At 49.1% G+C, this 22,307-nt stretch overlaps 1 protein-coding gene across 2 annotated transcripts in view; it reads right to left on the reverse strand.

Moving 5' to 3' along the window:
* Positions 1–22,307, reverse strand: part of LOC144722317 (membrane-bound glycerophospholipid O-acyltransferase 2-like) — a 56,678-nt gene that overhangs the window by 10,563 nt on the left and 23,808 nt on the right. For both annotated transcript variants that reach the window (XM_078600477.1, XM_078600478.1), the window contains exons 2-9: positions 14,967–15,112; positions 12,437–12,514; positions 10,270–10,365; positions 7,750–7,805; positions 3,936–3,990; positions 2,709–2,889; positions 1,608–1,800; positions 1,127–1,230 (exon numbers count right to left, since the gene is read on the reverse strand). In XM_078600477.1, coding sequence (XP_078456603.1) covers positions 1,127–1,230; positions 1,608–1,800; positions 2,709–2,889; positions 3,936–3,990; positions 7,750–7,805; positions 10,270–10,365; positions 12,437–12,514; positions 14,967–15,112 — 909 coding nt within the window. The remainder of the gene's footprint in view (positions 1–1,126; positions 1,231–1,607; positions 1,801–2,708; positions 2,890–3,935; positions 3,991–7,749; positions 7,806–10,269; positions 10,366–12,436; positions 12,515–14,966; positions 15,113–22,307) is intronic.

Genomic DNA, 22,307 nt, shown 5'->3' on the forward strand with positions numbered 1-22,307 from the left:
TTAGATCTATGCCTTTTACTCATAACTCTCATCCAAGTTGGAGAAAAAGTCTTGTGATATCGTTGTGAATATCCTTAATAAGAGTGTGTCTCTTTACCAGACTCCTCTTCTGATTTGTGACTTTCTTCATGCCATGTCAGCGTCGCTGCTCCTTTGTTATAACATAGTTTGATATCATTTCTATATTTAGTTTTTCCCAAGTCCTTGATTTGTGAGGGACGAGATAACTGTGTAAGTTTCCACTTCATGAAATTCCAATTCATACTAAGCCAGGCATAATGGTAAATTACTATTAATTAATATTTCCTAGAATCTATTTGACAGTAAGTACAACAAAGTTAGTGTAGCAATAGGCCATTGTTATTGGAGGTACACGACTAGAAAACACAATGGAGTATAAACTGTGGCATTTTCTTTAGGTGGACTGAGATCACATTTTATTTCAAATAAATAGGTGAGCCAGTGAAGGTTGGGGTGCTGTTGAAAATGTAATTTAATCAAGAGCAGTATATCAATGCACTGAAAGAGGAACGTTTTAAATTTACTGCGTATTTCTAGATATTGTATTAGGAACAGAATCAAGGGACAAAAGTTGACAAAAGCGTAAAGAAACGGAGATACATGCTTGTAATTACTATGATAGACAGAAAAAGGAGCAAATGGAATAGAGAACAAATGCTAGAGACGTGGAATTCTGAGGAAAGGCAAGTGAGGTCAGGCAGGACACGTCGCGATGAGGGATGACGCCAAGTGGACAAGACTGGGAAGGGAGTGGTGGCCAAAAGCGGAACATGTCTGAGAGGACGACCACCACAGAGGTGGAGCAATGAGATGTAGCTAGTGTACGAGAGCAAGTTGGATCGCAAGACCATGAGAGATGTATGTTGAACTTCTTCCGCATCATAGGTAGCCAACCGCGGTAATTGGAGGTGCGAGGGAAGGACAACAAAATAAACACAAAAAGCAGTTCTAAAGAAATTAGTTGTTAATCTACATTTAAAAGTGCATAACTCCAGTGACTTCCTATTAAGAGATGGTGATCATAGCGGCTCGCAGATATAGCTTGGTTAGCGAGTTGTCCTCGCGTGCACGCTCATTGCACGACTTGCGCAAGGGCTCGTCGTACCTCGATGTTCCAGATGTTTAGATTAGACACCAGGTCCCACTTGCTGCGGCCGTTTTTGTCGTAACCGTTGAAGCCAAAACCGGCCGCGTTGTTGATCGCATCCGCTGCCGAAGACACACAAAGCGCACGGGATGCGCGGGGTGTGAAGCAACAGCGCTAGCGGCAGGCAGGGTGGCCGTGCGCACGGCCAAATGCTCACCAAATGAATATCCACAGTCTAGAACTTTAATGAAATGGCGGTGCGCGCTGTCGTCAGCTCGATTGAGACGACTATAAACACCGACTAAAGTGGAACATCTTACCGGTGAGCTGAAACTAAAATAACCGACGCGTTAAAACTCTTGCGCACGTGACAACTAAATATGTTTGGTGCTGGACGTTGGTGGATGGTATTACGGCAGACATTCTGGCCAGATAATTACATGGCCTAATGCCAAAAATCCATATTAAATGAACACCGAGCCCACTGCTTCACACTCACCCAGAGTCCAGGCGAAGTAGTACTTGGGCCGCCCACCCTGGCAGGACACGTAGAGGTAGCAGAGGCGCGCGTGCAACGGCGCCGAGGCGATGAACGCCTCGTCGGCGTTGAGCGACACGGGGAAGGCCTTGGAGAGTGTCAGGTAGAAGACGAGCGAGAGCAGCACCATCAGCAGCTTGGATGTCACGGCCGCCTGCTCACACACAAAGATAGACAAAAATCTTCCATATAGGGCGAGTGCTATTAGCGAGTAGCACCTATGAATGCGAGGAGGTGGGTGGCCAACACCATGCCCGACCGCCTTTGTCTCCCCAGTGGTGAGTACCAGGTACTCATTTGAGGCTAAGTCGACCTAAGGGAGGCCCAGAATCACGCACACGCGCACACACACGTACGCATGCACATAAAGACCCCGCCCTTCCGTTGAGATCCGCAGACTCACAGCGGCACGTGCTGCTCGTAAGCAAATATAAGAACCAGCATAATGCACCAAGGAGGTGATGGGAAATAAGGTGGAAGGAAATGCGATTGAGGTAGTGGCAGCTGAGGTGGGGGGGGGGGTGCTGTTGAAGGGAATGGGGCAGACGAGGGAAGTGGTAGTACCCGGGGGCAGAAGTGAGACTGGGTAGAAATTGAGGGAATGACAGTTAAATGGTTGTGGCAGTTAACGGGATGACAGTTGAGAGGGCAGCAGTTAGATGGGTTGGCAGTTGTGGGGGTGGCGGTTGCGGGGGTGGGAAGACTGGGCAGGTTCAGGGACAGCGGTGACATTCGGTGGCAGTGGCTGGGAAACATCTGAAGGGGGCACCAGGAAGAGAAGGGCGCCGTGGAAAAGGGTGGAGGTTGAAGAGGGTGGCGGCAATTGAAGGGGGTGGCAGTTGAAGGGGGTGGCAGTTGAAGGGGGTGGCAGTTGAAGGGGGGGCGGCAGGTGAAAGGGGGCGGCAGTTGAAAGGGGGTGGCAGTTGAAGGGGGCGGCAGTGGCAGTTGAAGGGGGGGGTGGCAGTTGAAGGGCGGCAGTGGCAGTTGAAGGGGGGCGGCAGTGGCAGTTGAATGGGGGGTGGCAGTGACAGGGGCCGGTGGGTGGGACATGCAGGTGCACACCGCGGGCGATGGCTCATGAAGGGGGCCGTTCTCCCGGCCGCACACGCCACTGCGCTCCCACCCCTTGTAATGGCTGCCCTCGATGAAGGCCGTGTAGTCCTTAAAGGAGCTGCTGGGCCCTGCGAGGATGCTCAGGAAGTTCAGGTTGAAGCTGAGAAACTGCAGCAGAGTCGGCAGTCTCCTGCGCGAAAAGAAAAAAAACCCAGCTGTGTTATTCTGCGTTCTACAGATAGTCTCAGGCACTGCAGGGGAACCTTCCAATGCGCATTTCTGTGGAGAAACATGCAAATGTATGTTAAAATCTGTTAAAATGGATGTGCGTATTTGGGACACGATTATCACGGTTGGCTATGTACGGTGCGAAAGAAGTTCAACGTACATACAAGCACTCGCATTCTAACAGACGTACACCAATCACATCGGCATGCAGAAAAAAACCCATTAAATTAAAAACAACATTTACAAGTATTTTATTTCCAATTTTCCAAAATAGACGATACATATCTGGGAATGTGTGTTGGTAAGCCTTGTAAGAAAAATTTGTAGCGACTGTTTTTGTGAAAACAAGCGAGGGGGTTCTGAAATGGACCAATCGTCCAATCTGTAAATTATGAGAAAAACATCGTAACCATGGTAATAGCGCAGGCTGGAAAACCGTGAATTTTAAACAACACACAAAAACGTGTAAAAAAACCAGCACATGGCCTTTTATGTTTATGCAAAACCCCATCAACAATACTTAATTAATAATTAACGAGGACCATAACGTACATCTTCAGGAAATGCTGGTGGCTTTTGCATAATGCACAGAGGCGGTGTGCTTTTCTCACACATTTTTGCCTGTTGCTTAAAACTTATCAGATGGACCAACGGGTGGATATAATATTTCAAGGGCGCAGAAATAAGTGGCCGGTGGTCTTCTCTTAAAGATATGTGCACAACACACACAATCAAGTACAGATGCCGCACAACGTATTTGTGCATATGCACATATTCACGAGGCAAGGCAGTGAAGCAGGCTTCACACATCCTTCAGTTGCTCCGTAACCCTTTGTAGAGAATATATGAGTACGGTGGAAAAGCCGAGTAACCGAACGTAGCCAAATCAGTGCACACTGCGGTTCATTATCTCCTTGGAATTTGCATGCAGGAATACCAACGTGTGCACGCCCACGCGTGTGGATTCGTGAGCACTCGTGTCTGTATGTGCGTGCGTTATGGTCTCACCTGGAGGCCAATCTCCGCTGTTCCACCGTAAGATCTTGGTCTTCTTTAATCATGCCTGGGGGCACGCACGCACACACGCACACACAAACACACAAATCCTGTGAGCAGGCACTAACCAAGGCCAGGTGCTCATTGTAGTCTGGGTGGACCTAAGGGAAAGGCAGACCAGGTTCAGATTCCAATTGCCATTGATGAGGACAGTGAGGAATTGACCCTGGCTCACATGGATTGGAGGCTATTGCTTAAACCATTGTACCACTAATCCAAACGGAAACAAAGAAACAATGACACACACACACAATGATGAAAATACAATCAAGCACACACACAGAGAAATGCAAAGACAAATGCACAAAGGTACAGAGACCCACAAGCGCATACACACACACCGAGGCCAATTACCTTTTAGTGAACCTGGTTAGACCATTTTGGAACGTATTATTCGCGAGCACCCATAATGGTCATCATTTCGTACAGGGGTGTGGGTGAGGCCTACCATCAGGACCGGCCTCTTTTGCCTGGTGTTGAAAAACCTGGCTGCATGTTTTCATTAAAATCTCAGTGAATTGCCATCGACACACGTACAGAGTGGGAGGGGGGGGGCTGCCTGACATGCTGGGCACGACAGCCCCGCTGTGCACTCCACGGCTGCCGTGCACTCGCGTGCAATGACATGCAGGCGCACGTGTGGCACGTGTGGCACGTGTGGCGCGTGTGTCGAGGGGTACGGTCAGTACCCCCGGTCTACGTCGGGCGATGTGTTCCCGAAACGTGCGACGACGAACATCGAAATGACGTAAGTCAAAGCAAAACATAGTCCGCACGCAACGAGAGCGAAAACGAACACAACGGAGGGTACGGTGCAGCTGTGTGTTAGTGTACGCGCCTTCATCCTGGACATACCGACAACGTTATATTAATTTACTAAATGACTACAAATATTGTACCCAACACAAGTGTATAACAGTAAACTTTAACACAAATTATACAGAGTACAATAAGATACAGTGCACAATAAAAAAAATCAACAAAAATGCAGCACATACATAATACATTCTACTCTACAGGAAAGTACAATTCTTTATGAGCGACACAAAGTAGTTTACGTACAGGGTAGGTGGAAGCAAAGGCTGAGAGGCGACCAATACGAGAAAGGAAGAATGATGATGCTGTCAGTGACGTAAGTGTGGGCCGAGGCGACGCAAATCGGGAAGTGGTGTTCACAGAATGACGACGTATTTTCTAAACGACGTTAAAGGGGTAAGTCGGGGTGTTGCTGCATTCACTTTGGGAGATTCCCATCTGATATGCCAGGGATTTCTCAACTACAAAAAAAATACTCAATAAGGAAGCGAGGCAAACATTCTGAGTGTAAAGAAAACGTCTTTGAGACTCTGTGAAGTATTCATGGGTGAAGAAAAAAAATGGAGCCGACATTTTCTTTCTCCATTTTCCACAATTTTATTCAAACTGTGTTCCCGGCATTGTGTCTTAAAAGAGACGTTTCGATTCTGAACTCTGGCAGAGCAGTGTTACAGAACAGCCTGCAGAAGATGATATAATAATGTTTAGTTTTACAGAGCACTATTCGTGCAAATCGCATCTCACAATCGCAAAGGAATCACAGCTAGAAGGTGAACCAGTGCCAACAATTGCCGAAGTTTTCAGCCAATTAACGACTGTTTAGACGTGTGGGGGGAAACTACAGCAACCGAAGAAACCCCACCCGTGCGAGGGGGCAACGTTGTATCCCATACAGAAAGCAGCAGAAGATATTTGTCCACACTTTGCTGTACCGCCGTCTCCTGGCAAGCCAAGGTATGGCACCTCGACGCCCATGGGAAGCGAGTTTCACAACATCCGTGCGATCCGCCGACACTCGCACTCCACGAGTTTCCATTACAGGCCATGTGCGTAGGGACCATTGCCTAGCGGTGATGACGGTGACTATGCTATTTCCCGTGACACGCGCACAAGGCGCGCTGCAATTTCCCGCGTGTCCTGCTCGCATGTACAGTAGAACCTCTGGTCACGACCATAATTCGTTCCATAACTTTGGTCGCAACCCGATTTGGTCGTGACTCGAACCTAATTTCCCCATTGGATTGTATGTAAATACGATTAATCCGTTCCAGACTCCTACGAACTGTATATAAATATTGTTTTTTTAAAGATTTTTAAGCACAAAAATAGTTAATTATGCCATAGAATTCACAGTGTAATAGTAAACTAAATGTAAAAACATTGAATAACAAAGAGAAAACCTTGAACAACAGAGAAAACTAACATTGCCGCGTCAAGGTTTAGAATCGTTCAACAAGATGATTGTTTTGTCTGCTACATAAGTCGGTCGATTTTGAGAGAGAGAGAATATTCGTACGAGCAATTCATGTTTCTATTGAAAGTAAGTTAACAGTAATATTTGGGTACAGTATTGTTTTTGGAAGCATTCACCGTAATATCGTATGAACGTTTACTTCACCGCATCATCGTATGAATGATGCGAGAAGAGAACAGGACCCTGCGGGGTGGGCTGGTAGGAATAATACTAATACCGGTACAGGGATATCGACCGCACACACACGCACACGCGCACACACGCGCATAAACGTACACACGCACACACACACGCACACACACACGCACACACACATACATGCACGCACGCACACGCACACGTAATGAAGTTGTGTTGCTACGCTTCCAGTTCGCCGTGAATAACGATCCGAAGCCCAATAGCGCCCATTCATCACGCCGCTCGAGTGGGCCGGACACGCACACACGCATGCACACACACGCACACAGTCACACATATACACACACGCACGCACACACGCACACACAGACACGCACACACACGCGCATACACACGCACACACACGCACGCACGCAAACACACACGCACACACACACGCGCAGGGGGAGCGGGCGGCCATCTTGTCGGACGGACGGACGGACAAACGGACGCGGACGGACGGACGGACGGACAAACGGACGCGGACGGACGGACGGACGGACAAACGGTCGGACGATATAATCTATTGGTGGTCTGGTCCACTTCGTTCCTACCAGTATAAACGGGTTCTTATGTTAGCGATGTACGTACTCAGCGCTTTCGCTCTCTAAATTACGGCTTGAATGAGGGGGGAGGAGCATGACTACACTCACAAAATTAATATCTTACTAGGAATTTTATATAACAGAAGTTATATACATAACTGTAAACAAACAACAGGAAATTTGGCGCTTACAAAAAAATGGCGCGGAAGGGGAAATCGGCCGCGGCCGTGTTTGATCACCACCCGAGTTTGTGTTCGTGACCAGATTCAATTTTTTTGTGAATTTTTTGGTCTGAACCCGATTTGGTCGTGGTCAGAGGCGTTCGTGACCAGAGGTTCTACTGTACGTATGTTGAACTTATTTCGCATCATACATAGCCAACCGTGCTAACAGAAGGCGCAGGGGAAGGACAACAAAACTAAATACAAAAAGCAGTTTTAAAGAAATAAAATATTCTTGAGAATAAAATTGTCGAATACATTTTTTAAAGAAATGCTCCAGAGATTCTCATTGCATGACAATTAAATTGAAAGTAGTATCTTTTTTTATTTTGGAACTTATGCAAAAGTAAGTGAGAATTCAAATTTCACATTATATTTTTTTCTCTGCAGTTTCTGAGTTAAGTGGCAGAAATAATCAACGAACTTACTGCTCTTGAAAACTCTGTTTAATCAAGGATAGTTGCCTGGGTTCGAACACAGAATCTCAGCAGTGCCGGATCACTGCTGTAAACAGGGCTGACCTTTAAACTTACCATCATGAATCTCAAAAGCCAGGCTTGTTATCTTCTGTGTCATCACCATCATGGGGCTGAAGGACAAGCAGAGGTGAGGGGAAGAGGTCAGAGAGGACATTATAAAAAGACGACATCGTTATGAAGGGTGGGAGAGGTGTTAAAAGTGTTCACAACATCCATATTCTCTTTTTTTACAGCAGCCACACAATAATGCAAATATATTGTCCACCAGGCCACATATTTTAGTTGTCATGTACTTGTGGCCATATTATGCCATATTTTGACATCACATGTCATTGTGATGTCACTAATATTTACCTCCTACCTCCAGGTCTCTCATCTCTCCATCTCACTTCTATCACACTCGCCTGCATGTCTCGTATACGGCTCTCCCATCTCTAACTCTTGTCTTTGTACCTTTCACCTCAATAATTTGTATAAAATTTGTCTTGGCGGCCCATAAATTGGCAGGCCATTGCTGGCTTAGGGACCGCTGTTGAACAACCCTGCTCAGGAATAACGTTAGAAAAGCAACTGCTGATATGCCGAGGTAACATTTATATCTCGTGGGCACATAAGGCCACATGAACTGAAATAGCAACTTTGTGAAAACTGGCTCAGTGGTTAGTGTGTGCTGCTGTTAAAGGCACAACTTAATTTCACAGCGTGAATATCATAAAGTAACCAAATTAAATAATAACATACACGGAAGACTTTTAGAAAAGGCGTAAAGGAAAAGATTAACGCAAACATATAGAAGATAAAAAGTTGCCCTTCTTCGAACATGGGAGGTACAGATGAGAATACAGGAAGGCTATGCTGTGCTGTGTGTGCAGTACAGGAGAGGGAGTGACCTCCCATTGTGTCAAGATTGATTGAATACTGAGACACAAGGCTGTATTCCTAGGTTTTCGGTAAAGTCATGTAGGGAAATAAATAAATACATTTTTAATCAAACTTAATACAAGTAAAAAAAAAAATCACGGCGTTTCGGAGTCAACACAAGCTTCCGTCTTCAGGTGGAACCGTCACAGTACGATTGCTGTATCAAGTAAAATGTTTTAATTTGAATTAATTTTAATTTTTTTACCTACGTGACTTTACCGAAAAAACCTAAGAATATGAATCCTTGCAGTCACGAAAGCTTCAAATCTAGAATAAACACAAGGCTGTATTTGTTGATGAAGACAAGGCAGGGAGGATGAGAAGGGGGCCAAGAGAACAGAAGCAAAAACAACCACAGATACATTTCTGATTCATCGTTAGCAAGCAGAGCCAAGAATATATTTTGGAAGCTCCACAGCGGGATCAAGCGATTGATTTGCCGCTGAATGAAAATCCAGCGACAAAGAAGAAATTAGCGAGTTCCAAGTCTGAGTCCAACATGCACCAACGCACGGGTGCATACAAAGACCCCCATATATATCCTAAACAGACTGTAGGGAAAAGTGCTGTTAGCAAGCACCAATGAAGGCCGGAACAGCACACGAGGGGGTGGGTGACCAGAACTTCGTCCGGCGGCCTTTCTTTCCCTAGTAGCGATGTTTACACACCACCTTAGGTACTCATTTGAGGCTAAATCGACCTCGAGGAGGCCCAGCACCAGTTCAAATATTCGTCACTGATGTTGGCCGTGAGCGAAAATCTGACTCGGGTCGCCGGGTTCGCAGCGCGCTAACCACGACACTACCGCTCCGCCCAAACGCAGACACGCACACACCCACCCGCAGACACGCACACACCCACCCACACACACGCACACACGCATGCACACACACGCATGCACACACACGCATGAACTTGTCCGAATGTAACGACCGTCATGTCCGTGGAGGTGGCAGTACAAGGCACGTTATCTATCATCTCGGACGCCTGCGAGCGTACCGGCCGCTGCCAGCCACACCTTCGCAGGGGTCAACAGTGCGTCATCGCACGTCGGCTAACCAGTCCCTGTGCGGGTAACGTGACATCATGGCGCAACCAAACCCGCGAGGCAGATGTGTGGTATCGGAGGGATGTGGAGAGATAGGAATCATGAAGATAGTGGTCCAAAGAGTGGTGTAGGGATGGCACCGAGTCAGATCGTGCCTCGTTAGAATTTAATCTCGCCAATGTTTGTAGGATAATTCTTGTGGCACCACCATACTAAATATGGCAACAAAACGTTCACGCTTATGTGTTTACTAAATATCTATGGCACAGCACAGGGCAATACCATCTAATTTTAGTAAACCGCCATGCAGTCATTATTATCATCATCATCATCACTATGATTATCATCATGATTATCATTAATGACCCTTCTATAGTGCCTTTTTCATATTGCTATCTACACCATTGGCATCAAGGTAGGCTCCATTAAACTAGGCATGTTTCCAAATTGGCCTTCTGAGAGCTGTCATACTGCCAACGAGCGTCATTCCCCAACGCAGGAAAATTCTGGATGTGAAGACGCGCGCCGCCAAAAGACGTCTCTCATTGCTGCACTCGCGACGTTTGATTGATCACCACGAATCCATTTGGACCTGCGAGACTCACCCGGAGAAGTCGGTGGAGAAGACCCCTGAGGTGAAAACGTAGACTCGGCTGATTTGGCACACGGTCAGGTAGCCCATCGCAAAGATGAAGGTGTATCTGCAATGCACAGACACACGCACCATGGGCAGAGGTTAACATTAGCAATGCAGAGCTTTACCGTATTCTGTGGATTTCAGGAAATGCTCTTGACCCATGTAATTAAGGAAATAGACAGTGGTATATTTTATAATCCGGAAGCTGTGTTTGTGTGTACGACCAGATTTGCGTAACTTTATAGACACCGGATACAGGTTTTTCATGCATCAATTAATCATTGTCATCATCAGCCATGGCTAATCCACTGCTGGATGATGGCTTCCCAAAGCCACTGCCATCTCTCACATTCTTACGATGCAATAATTCACTGAGCACCAGCGCACGAGCCGATCTCTCACTGCTCCATCAACTCATTAGACGTCCTCTCAGAAGCAGTCCATTCCCTTAGCTGCCAATCCGTTGTTATTCTTGACCAACGTATCAATTCGTCGTTGAGAACAAATTCTTAGGCTCGCGATGCGTGCAACTGAATCACGCAGGAGAGAATACATTCTTGCATAAAGTCCACATTTAGGTTAAGCGGTGCGAACAAAATTGTACACGTAAGATAGAAATCTATTCAGGACCAGTGCCTGTCATAGTAATGAGGAATTTCCACCACTGTATTAGGAATGACGATAGTGGTGGGACCTCGCTGGGCAGGTTTGAGCATGACAACACATTGCCAATGGACTGAACTGAGTTTGTGCGTGCATGTGTGTGAGTTCATGCATATTCCAGGGATCGGTCGTGGAGCGGTTAGCGCGCTGGGCTACGAACGCTGCAACTCGATTTCGATTCCTGCTCACAGCCAACACCAGCCTCAAATAGGTACCTCGTTCGGTATGTAAACATCGCCACTCGGGAGACGAAGGCGGTTTGGGCATGGTGCTGATCACCCACACCGGCATGTTCCGTGCCGGCGCTGATAGGTGCTGCTCGCTAAGAGCACTTGCCCCAACAGTCTGTTAAGGGTGTCCGGGAGTCTTTGTCTTTGTTTATACATACGCTCAGCAATGTGTACGCATGCATTGCCACGCGTTTCCCTAGTGACAGACCACAAGAGGCAATCGTGTAGGGGACGTGGGGACGACAGGGTGTGGCGTTTGTGGAGGCAGTAGCATTCATTGGCATTAGAAATCGTCGGAAGCGCCAGCTTGTGCCAACTGAACTGCATCTCTCTCTCTCCTGACACGCAGCGAGACGTTTACTCGCTGAAATACAACTCGAGGGTTGGCCCTGGCAGTCAGATCTGGCACAAGGTCTGTGCCGAGGTCGGTCTGCAACGTGCTGCTGCTCTGCTTTTGGAAAACACGTGTATTTTGTTTGGGCCAAAACGCATGGCGGGGGTTACCCAATGCTAGGCACCGTTTCTAATCGTTACAAGTCTAACTCTAAAAAACCCCCTTAGTCCTCTTAATGGCCTTGAACTCACCTTGGCACTAACCCTCGTCAGAAAAAAAGCATTACTTGTAAATCTAAAAACCCCAGGAAAATCTATGGCCCTATCATTATGATACTGGAGCCCTATTACTAAGACGGCTAGCTCTTTTGTCATTGCCTTTTTTTCTAATTTAGCAGAGAGCAATGACTTGGAAGGAAATATGAAGCCATTTTGTGAATTCCCTGCGAGAACAGGACCTCCCCCTCACCACTGGCAGTATTTGACCATACTTCACCGTGCTGGTCAGTGCGGGTGGGTAAAGGTGGAAAGGGAGCATGGCCATACTGCCTCCTGCTGCCCCACCAACTCGCCCAAGCAAACCAATGGCAACCTGCTTGCGCGTGGTGGTCACCCGTCCACCAGGCACAGACTACAACCCTGCTTTGCATTGCAGATCTCATGAGATCGGAGGCATTTCCGGGCGACGAGGCCGTAGGCAATTTTTATTTGTTACAGATGGAAACAAACGTGCGTGGCGATCTGGCATTTCCGAGGATTTCCAGGCAGCCACCAGCAACGGCAAACCCGGTGTGAGATGGTGAACGTGATTACATTATTTATCAGGCTCTGGGCAGCATGGTGCGAGGGTGAGATTGTGGTGGGGGCGGGGTGTTGGGGTGGCTGTCCCCCACTGTTCGGCGAGCATACTTGTGCACGTTGCGGGTGTCCACGAGGACGATGATGGCGTAGCTGGCGATCACCTGCACGAAGAAGTGAGCCGCGTACCTGTGCACGCCGCACAAGAGAGACGGAGCGTGTTCAGGCAGGTGCTGTGAGACGGCATAGCACGTGAAGAGGCGGCGATGCGGGTATCGTGGCTGGCCACCTTTGTTTCCCCAGTGCTGATGATTACGTATGTATGTGGATCTTCTTTCGCACCGAAAATAGCCAAGCGTGTTAAGCGGAGGTATGGGGGAAGGATAACAAACTGCACCATTTAAATCTTAGTCGACTTATGGGAGGACCAGGACCAGTTCCGACATACATCGCCACTGATGTTAACCGTGGTCAGGAATTGCTTACAGCTTCTTCAATCAATGGTAGAACACGCAGGTATATTTATATAGCCCCTATATGCAACTCCATGTCAAGATCCTGCATGGAAACAGTGAATAGTTGAACCAAGGAACATCTTGAGCCTGGACTTTAGCATGGAGTCAACAGCATTGATGGCGGTTCACATCTCAACTATTATGAATGTGATGCATGCTGAAAATATTTTTTACCAGACCCTGCTAGATATAAAGGGGAAACGAATATTTGCACAAAACACAAACGCGCTGAAATTAAAGGCAATTGAATTAAAACAAACAAAAAAATATTTGCACCCCTTCTGTCCGCATTACTCAATTTCAAAACCGTAAGCGGCATAAATGGCATCGCTCGGTGACAGCAGGGCTTGGCAGCCGACGTCCCTGAAAGCCGTAACGCAGCAACGCAACCCGTGGGTGCGTGCGCGGCACGGGAGATAATGGCACGAGCATCACAACCAAGCAGGCTGCCAAAAGGCGCAACAGTTTGGGGAAGAATTCTAAAAGCACGGAGCGAGTGAGCGAGAGAGAGAGAGGGGGAAAAGATGGGGGCGGCAGGGGGTGCGGGTAGGAGGGGTGGCAGGAAGCGTCGCTGCGCGGCTCGGAAACCGCACGCACGGCCTTGCCGATGCTGGGCTCCTTCAGAGGAAATCCTTTAGAGGGGGCGGGGGGCAGAGACGATCCCTATGATTGGCTCGCAACTCCTGGGGTTCCAACGGGGTTCCCCTTCCCATCATCTGGCCACAGCTCCTGCCAGACTTGAGCGCGCACACATCCTGCCCTAAAATACCATTGCCGCTTTTTTATTTGCACTGAAATCTGTGTCCCTTTGTCTGGGCGGAAGGGAGGCCAATGATGTTCATTATTAAGTTCTCCAAAGAAGAGTTTGTTAATGTGGTTTGCACAGCAGCAGCAGTAGCCGTTAATATTACTGTTATGAAAATATTTAAAAGTTATAGTTAAAGTTGTTTTGTTTACTCACTCGCTTGTTCAGCTCATTCACTCCATGCACTCAAGCACTCCCATAATCGTAGTTAAGGGCCCAGAAATGGCCTTTCACTTACTTATTGGTACAACCTGATAACCTAGAGACATGAGTGGGTTATCATACTCTTGACTTATACTGGACAAAAGAAAACTGGTAGCACTAACGTTTTATCCCCCCATCTGAGACGGTACAAATGTCTTCTGTATTTGGAGTTTGCACATTCTTCTCCCTGTGGTCACGTGGAATTTTCACCAGATTCTCCAGTTTTGCCCTCCACAATTTAAAACGTGTTTTGATTATTTGGCTGCTGCTATAATTTCCCACGTGTGATGATATTAGCTACTTCGATGAGCCATCTGAAAAAAAATCTCAGTGGGCTTTACCTGGTAAATAAAATAGTTCAGTTTAGTTTAGTTCTATTGACTATTACTTTGTCCACAACTCCACTCACCCATCCACCCATACATTCACGCATCCACTGACACACACGTTGACTCAACAATTCAAACACTGACTTCATGACCCACCCATTCACTTACTCACATTCACACACTCAATGATCTGCCCAACCACTTCACTTATCCATTCACACATTCCATTCCCCATTCAATCACTGCCTCACTTACCCAACCACCCACCCCTGGCTTCACCCACCCACCAACTCAACACCCAGTCACCCACCCACTCACCTACTCAACACACACCCACCCACTCACTCATCCCCTACCGACTCCCCACCCAATCTTACTTCCCACCTAGGGTGCCATGGTGGCAGGATGTTAATTACCTCGCCTGGTATACAGGATGTCGGGGGTTCAATCCAGACCCTGACGCCTGCTGTATATTTGGAGTTTGCGTGTCTCTCTCCCCGTGGTCACGTGGAATTTTCTCTGGGTCTTCCGTTTTTTTTTAGAAAACACGTGTTTAGAGTATTTGGCTGCTGTAATTTTCCAAGTGATCATAAGCCACTTCGTTGAGCTATAATTTGTGGCCAGGTCGCTTCTAAAAAGAGCTACATAGCTCAGTGGGCCTTACCTGGTAAAATAAAAAAAATGATTTTAGTTTTCAAACAGTTTCATCACTGCCCCAGTCCATCCACCCACCCCATTTTACTCGCCTCACTCATCCAACCCCCCCCCCCACCCGCTCTGTTACTCACCAGCCAAAGCAGAAGATAGCGAAGTACGATCCGAGTAGCGTGGCCAGGCCGTGCCGCACACGCTCGCTCGCCGCCCTCGGGTGCAGGTAGAGGCGGAAGAAGAACGCCATCGCCAGTGCCAGCAGCTGGCACATCACGAAGTTCACCTGCGCGAGGGCACGTACCGTGGCGCGCGGTTAGCTCGGCGTTATGCTCATCACTGCAACTCATTGAGAGCCCTTTGTCAATTCCCCTTTACTGCGTGAAGGCCGCTCTCTCCCCACGCTCCGGTGGGTCATGGAGGCTGTTGGAAGTTCGTTCACCGCACTGGTCAGTGGGGGTTGGCTGCCCAGAGCCTGGGTGCAAAAGTTAAAATTTGCCCCAGGCCTTTCACAAAAGACGGTGCCACAACAGGCCTGTCTCATTTATTTATTACCTCTAAATATGGTGGCATCACGTGAGATGGTGGCCGAGTACTTTAGCCCGAGGCCTCAAGGTATGTCTGTGGCCCAGGGGGAAGCCAGGGCCCGCTTTGGATGTCACTCACAACTGACGCTAGCCGTGACAGGGACATTAGCTCAGGCAAATGGGTTCATAGCACAGCGCGCTGATCGCTGCACCATCACTCAAAAGTTGAAGAATCTTGAGAACTCATCCCGCACCTCTGACTAGCACGGTTGGCTATGTACGGTCTGAAAGAAGTTCAGCCATGCACGCATTGACATGCGACGTGAGGACAGCACCCCAGCGATCCTGCGTTCAGATCTGAGTTTGCGGAACGCGTTAGTAAACCGGCCCGTCAGGTTTAGGGAGCCGACGGGTCTCAGCGCCGTCACCTATGACTACATCTGTGAAGTCTCCGAGGGCAGGGTGATGGAATCGCTGGCAGCTGCATAGTTTCCGAATGGAAACGCGTTTGTCTTATGACGCCGACAGCAAACCCGGGAAGAAAGTTTTGGGGGATGAAAAAAACACATTCCTGTGGAGGGAGCTGGTAGAAACGTTGGGTTGCTCGGTCAATGGCCAGGGTCAACGGCGGCGTGGTGTATTCCGCAAATATGCCCGACTGTGAGGGCGGGCACAAGCCGGCGTGAGTAAGTTAAACGTTGAGTTTTATAAGGGCACCAATGGGTGACCAGCCCCTCCCCACCCTCCCCACCCAGCCCCTCCCCACCCTCCCCACCCCTCCCACCCCCGACCCAGCCCCTCCCCACCCTCCCCACCCCACCCAGCCCCACCCCTCACATTTTGGGATGCACGACGGACGGACACAATAATCCCCTGTGGGCTGGTGTAACCAGGAGGTTCCTACCAGTAAAACAGTGCTTATCTCCACTGGCAGTCGTGAGCCAGTGGTGGAAAATCCACATTCCTATGACAGGGATAATTATTTTCAATAGCATATATATACACCAGCGTCAAAATCTATCGCCAGTATACGACATGCAGTGTTGAAAGGGTTCAACTTAAAGAGGGGATGGAAAGGGATACACGTGGTAACACACACACAACAAAAACCCCATACATTGGGTAACAATGTTTATTAAAAATAATCACTTGTGAAATTTGTTATGATTGTTTCTTTGGCAAGGAACATGTTGGAGAGGTGACTTATGTGGTAAATAAGTTTCACAAATATTTCCCATCAGCGAATGTACCAGGAAATTATCATTATACACGGAGGAAAAACGAATGTCGTTTCACCAGTGCTTCGCTCAACAAAGGTAGGAATGTGTCTTAATGGTCTCATAAAGCACGGAGTTCCCATGCTCACAAATGCATCGAGTGGAAGGGCATAATTTTTATCAATGGATTTAAGCCAGCAGTAGGAAATTCTACATTCCCATGGTGGCGACCAGTCTCGCCACAGGGCAAACACCGTAACGCAGTCTCGCCAGGTGGCGTCCATGTCACTGGGTCAGGTAAGATAACGAGAAACCACGCTGAGTTTTACAATTCTCCATTTAGATTTGAATAAAAGTTGTATAGAAAATGAATAATTATCAATGTCCTACTTTTAAAAATGTATCGCGAACATGATGAACATGTATACAGATTTGACATTGTGGTGACGGTGATAATAGTGGTTGTGGTTATCATGATTTTTGTAGCAGTAGTGATAACTTCTGATGGCGGTGATAGCGATGGTAGTGGTGGTGATGATGGGGCGTAGTGGACCTCGGCTGAGAATCAAAGTCACGACCTCACAAGTGTGCGAGTCCAGATGCTCAACAAATCAAGTTATAACTCGAAAAAAATCACCGTGGTAAATTTTTTTTCACGTAAAAAAACATCATCGTGGCTCAATTCATCTACATTGCTCTGCCAAAGAAATAACTAAATACGTCCACTCCAAAAATACATCTGCCAGCTGCAAGGACAACAAATCAATTAAGACAAATCCACACGTTATTTCATTTCTGCTTCAATCTACCTGTCCAACCCGGAAAAACGTGTTTGCGTGGTTGCTGTGTGTTCTTTTAAACATGGGCGATTTGCGGGTAACAGAATGTAACCTCGCTCACGTCATGGCACGCACCCCCAGGGGCCGGACGAGAGACTCCACGCGCTCACCCACGCTGGCGTCACTGCCATCGGCAGTCGCGGTGGGGGTGGGGGTCTCTTAGCACAGCCCGGTTAGACACGACCTGCTCCTCGCCCAGCCCCGTAGCGTGGGGGTGGTGGTGGTGGTCGGAGGGGACGAGCTCCCCCAACACAGTGTTGGCGTGCGGTGCTTTTTCTGCAATATTTTGCTGTCTTTTCTTGGATTTTCTGTTTGCACATAGTCACTTTAAGATGTTTTCTTGTTCATGTTTAAGTTTTTTTTGTTTGTTGCGGTTGCACCCGATTCAAGAGCCGAATGGTTCACATGGCTATACCTAATAAATGAAACTTGAAAACCCCGCTAATGAAAGTTTATCGCCCTTCTAAATTCTTATGGATGTACCTATGATGGAACGTAGCCAACCGTGATAATCGAATCGCACCCATTGCTCGCCCTACGCCGACTTGATCTGTGGCAGTAACTCTCTTGTGAATGTGTAAGGCTTCACCTAACGATGACGGTGATATGCCAGCCTTCCACACTTGCTGGAGGGGGCTGCACAAAAATCGTAGCCTTTCCCACACACACACAAGAGGGTGGATGACAGTGAGAGGAGATTTCTGTACGACAGGCAAAGGCAGATTGTATGAAAGTTTGTTTCACAATGTGTCGTGCCACCAACTCCAGCCCCATCCTTGCTGTGCGTTTAAACGATCACGCTGCAGGATGGGCACCTGTGCGGCAGCGATGGGGTGCCACGGTGCAGAGGTGTTAACTACCTCGCCTGGCTGGCCTACAGGAGGCCGTGGGTTCGATCCCAACCAGAGGTCGCAACCGGGTACCCGATACCCGTACCCTACCCGATACCCGGCTACCCGTACCCGGCCGGGTACGGGTACCCGTTTGCGACACTGGTGCGCCGGGTACGGGTAAGGAATCAAAACCCGTTTGTGACCTCTGATCCCAACGCTGACGCCGGCTGCATATTTGGAGTTTGCATGTTCTCCCCCGTGGTCGCATGGACTTTTCTCCGGGTCATCTGGTTTCTCTCTCCACATTTGAAAACGTGCGTTTAGAGTATTTGGCTGCTATACTTGTCCACGTGATAAAGCCACTTCGCTGAGCTACCCATGTGTGGCCAGGTCGCTTGTGAAAAAAAAGCTACATAGCTCAGTGGGCCATAACTGGTAAAATACAAAAATAGTCTTAGTTTAAATAGAATTTGGTTACCCCACCGGCTGGATTCCCTGCTCGCGATGCCAGCAGCAAGCAGCAAGCAGCCAGGGGCTGGAGGTGGGGTGGGGTGGTTGCAGGAAGACGCAATGCGGGGCTGCAATGTAAGACGGGGCGCGTTTCAAGGCCAACCGTGGCCAAATGCACTGCCAATGCCGCCCATTGCAGGATAAATAACCCTGCTGCTTCTGCTGCTGCTTCTGCTGCTGCTGCTTCTGCTGCTGCTTCTGCTGCTGCTGCTTCTGCTGCTGCTGCTTCTGCTGCTTCTGCTGCTGCTGCTTCTGCTGCTGCTGCTTCTGCTGCTGCTGCTTCTGCTGCTGCTGCTTCTGCTGCTGCTGCTGCTTCTGCTTCTGCTGCTGCTGCTTCTGCTGCTGCTGCTTCTGCTGCTTCTGCTGCTGCTGCTTCTGCTGCTGCTGCTTCTGCTGCTGCTGCGACGGCCCCATGGCGCTACTGAATGAGGGGAAAAAGGTCCCGTGCACACATTCCCGGCGGGCACGGCGACGATGCAGCTCTCCCACCCTCACCTGCGACTCGGGATCTTGACTCGATTCAGGATCGTGAATCAATTCAACACTCAAGTGGGATTTCTCATGGTTTCATCTTGCTTTCTACTGTTTTGAAAAAGAACACTGTCCTCAAAATATTTTTTTTCACAAATGCTCTTTTCCATGTGTACATTTTTTTTCACGCACATTTGCATAAATGTAACATCGTATATAACTTGCATATTATTTGCATACGTTGTATGGAATAGATCCTGACTTGCCATGATTCGATGCATGTACCATGAATGCAAGGAGAGATTTTATAGGAGGAATTAATGGATAATTACATGCCAGAACACACGTACACATGTTGGACTCGCGTGCGCACACACAGAGTTGGATATGAACCCTCTTCAGCCTGGCTGAGCTGCAGTAGTTTTGCTAATGAGCGCCTATCAAGTGGGGTTTGTATTCCCTACATTCACAAAGACAAAAATCACCCCTATAGCCTTAGCAGACTATTGGGGCAAGTGCTGTTAGTGAGCACTGAAGAAGGCCGGCACGGCACACGAGGGGGTGGTCAGAACCACGCCCGGCCGCCTTTGTCTCCCCAGTGGCGATGTTTTAACACCACACCAGGTAGTCATTTGAGGCTGAGTCGACCTAGGGGAGGCCCAGCACCGGCTCAGATAATCGTCACTGGTGTTGGCCGTGAGCGGGAATTGAACTCGCGTTGCCGGGTTCGTAGCGCACCACGCTAACTGCTACACTCTAGGGGAGCGGTCCCCTAGAGAGTCACAGACACATTAACGCACACCGGAACGCGTGTTACAAGTATAGTCAGAGTTGGCATCCCTCCTTTTAAGTGTAGGATTCAATTGCTGTGAGCAAATGCTTGGTGGCGGCGGTGTGGTCAGGGCCACGCCCGGACGCATTGTACAGCGTGCTAACCGTGGTCAAATCACAACGTGATCTCATCTTGGGCCGAGATGAATCACGTCGGGATGGACACGCAGCGATGAACACGCAGCGATTGACGCGTAGAGATGGGACGCATACAAACGGACAGACAGAAAGGCACACACACACAGACAAAGACACTTCAGCAGCACACGATGGTAGCGCACAGATGGACAAACAAGATCACATGCACGGATGGACATAGACTCACACTGATGGATACAAAGACCAAGATCCCCCGTATAGCCTTAACAGACTATTGGGGCAGCTAGACGCCTTTGTCTCCCTCATGGCAATCTTTACAGATCGCACCAGTTACTCATTTTATGCTGAGTCGACCTAGGGGCGGCACACGACCGGTTCAGATAATCATCACTGGTGTGGGCCGTGAGCGGGAATCGAACTCGGGTGGCCGGGTTCGTAGCACAGCGCGCTAACCGCTGCACCACCGCTCCCCACTTCTGATGGGACACACACACACAGGACTCACACAGACGCAGACTCGCTGCTCGTGCCCAGAGACCAAGGAACACGTCACGCCGGCACTGTCTCTGCTGTTCGCTCGACTGGGTCTCCCGCTCACAACCTTCACAGCAGCCTCCCCCCCTCCCATACACACATTCCTAGCGAGCCTGACATCCCCAGCCGCCGGCAGACACACAACTCATGTGGCCACGTATTACTCTGCTGCAGCATTCTCATCGCATATGTGTGTGTGCGCTCTCTCACACACACACATACGCACGCACCAACAGAGACAAAGATCCCCCGTATAGCCTTAACAGACTGTAGGGGCAAGTGCTGTTAGCGAGCACCTATAAAGGCCGGCACGGCCCACGAGGGGGTGGGTGGCCAGCACCACGCCCGGCCGCCTTTGTCTCCCCAGTGGCGATGTTTACACACCGCACCAGGTACTAATTTAAGGCTGAGTCGACCTAGGGGAGGCCCAGGACCGGTTTAGATAATCGTCACTGGTGTTGGCCGTGAGCGGGAATCGAACCCGGTCCACCAGGTTCATAACGCAGCGCGCTAACCGCTGCACCACCGCTCCCCATACCAACAGAGACACACACAGAGACACACGCAGACTGCCCGGGCAGTGCGCTGTTGCGGCGTGTAGAGACCGGAGAGTGTGAACTTGAACTTGCTACAGGCCATTCCTTCTCACAAAGGATGCAGTAAATTATGGCCGGAGGTCAAAGCTCAAGCTTTGCCTGTGGCTCCAACGCAAGGCCAATAAACCGGCTTGCAGCTGTCCCTATATTTACAAAGCAAAGGCTGAATGAGCGTCGAGAATTTGTGTTGTAGTAGGGAGGGGGCTCCTGCACGAAGGGGCATTTTGCCAGTTCCGTTGGAGCGTTTCGCACGCGGAATGGACCGTGTTTTTTTTTCTTGCATTCGGATGGGTAAACGCACTCAGATATACACAGACGGCGCAGCAACCCACCCACTCAATGTACCGCCACCCAGACCAGAGGTCGCAAACGGGATTTGATTCCTTACCCGTACCCGGACCCGGCCGCACCAGGGTCGCAAATGGTAGCCGGATATCGGGTAGGGTACGGGTATCGGGTACCTGATTGCGACCTCTGGGTTGAAGCCATGTTGCAGGCGCGGGTGGGTTGATTCTAGGAACTTGAATTGTGAGAAGAGACAAGACGTTGGGAAATGAGTGACAAACAGTTACTCACCAGTGACTCACGGCCTACCCGTACCCGGCCGCACCAGGGTCGCAAACGGGTACCTGTACCCGGCCAGGCACGGGTAGCCGGGTATCGGGTAGGGTACGGGTATCGGGTACCCGGTTGCGACCTCTGACCCAGACCCATCAGCACGCTGCAGGAAGGTGGGTGTGCGACGCGTATAACGAACGTGCGACCCCCTCCTCTGACAATTCATTATCCTGATACAGCGGTGCAAGTTTATTTTTCAATTCCACTGCCCCAGCCCTGCCGCCAAACCCAGAAATATGAATAGGAACGCTCCAGTCGATGGGGCACATGCCCAGACGTCTAGACAGCAAGAAGAGGCCAAGCTATTTCCCACAGGGGCATCTTGAGGCCCTTGCCACCGACGGTGGTGGAAGGAGTCAATCGCAGGTGCTGCCGCTTTACCTTATTTAAGGTGCCATCCTGACCA

This window comes from Lampetra planeri, chromosome 14, assembly GCF_965212315.1.
Source record: "Lampetra planeri chromosome 14, kcLamPlan1.2.h2, whole genome shotgun sequence".
Classification (NCBI taxonomy): domain Eukaryota; kingdom Metazoa; phylum Chordata; class Hyperoartia; order Petromyzontiformes; family Petromyzontidae; genus Lampetra; species Lampetra planeri.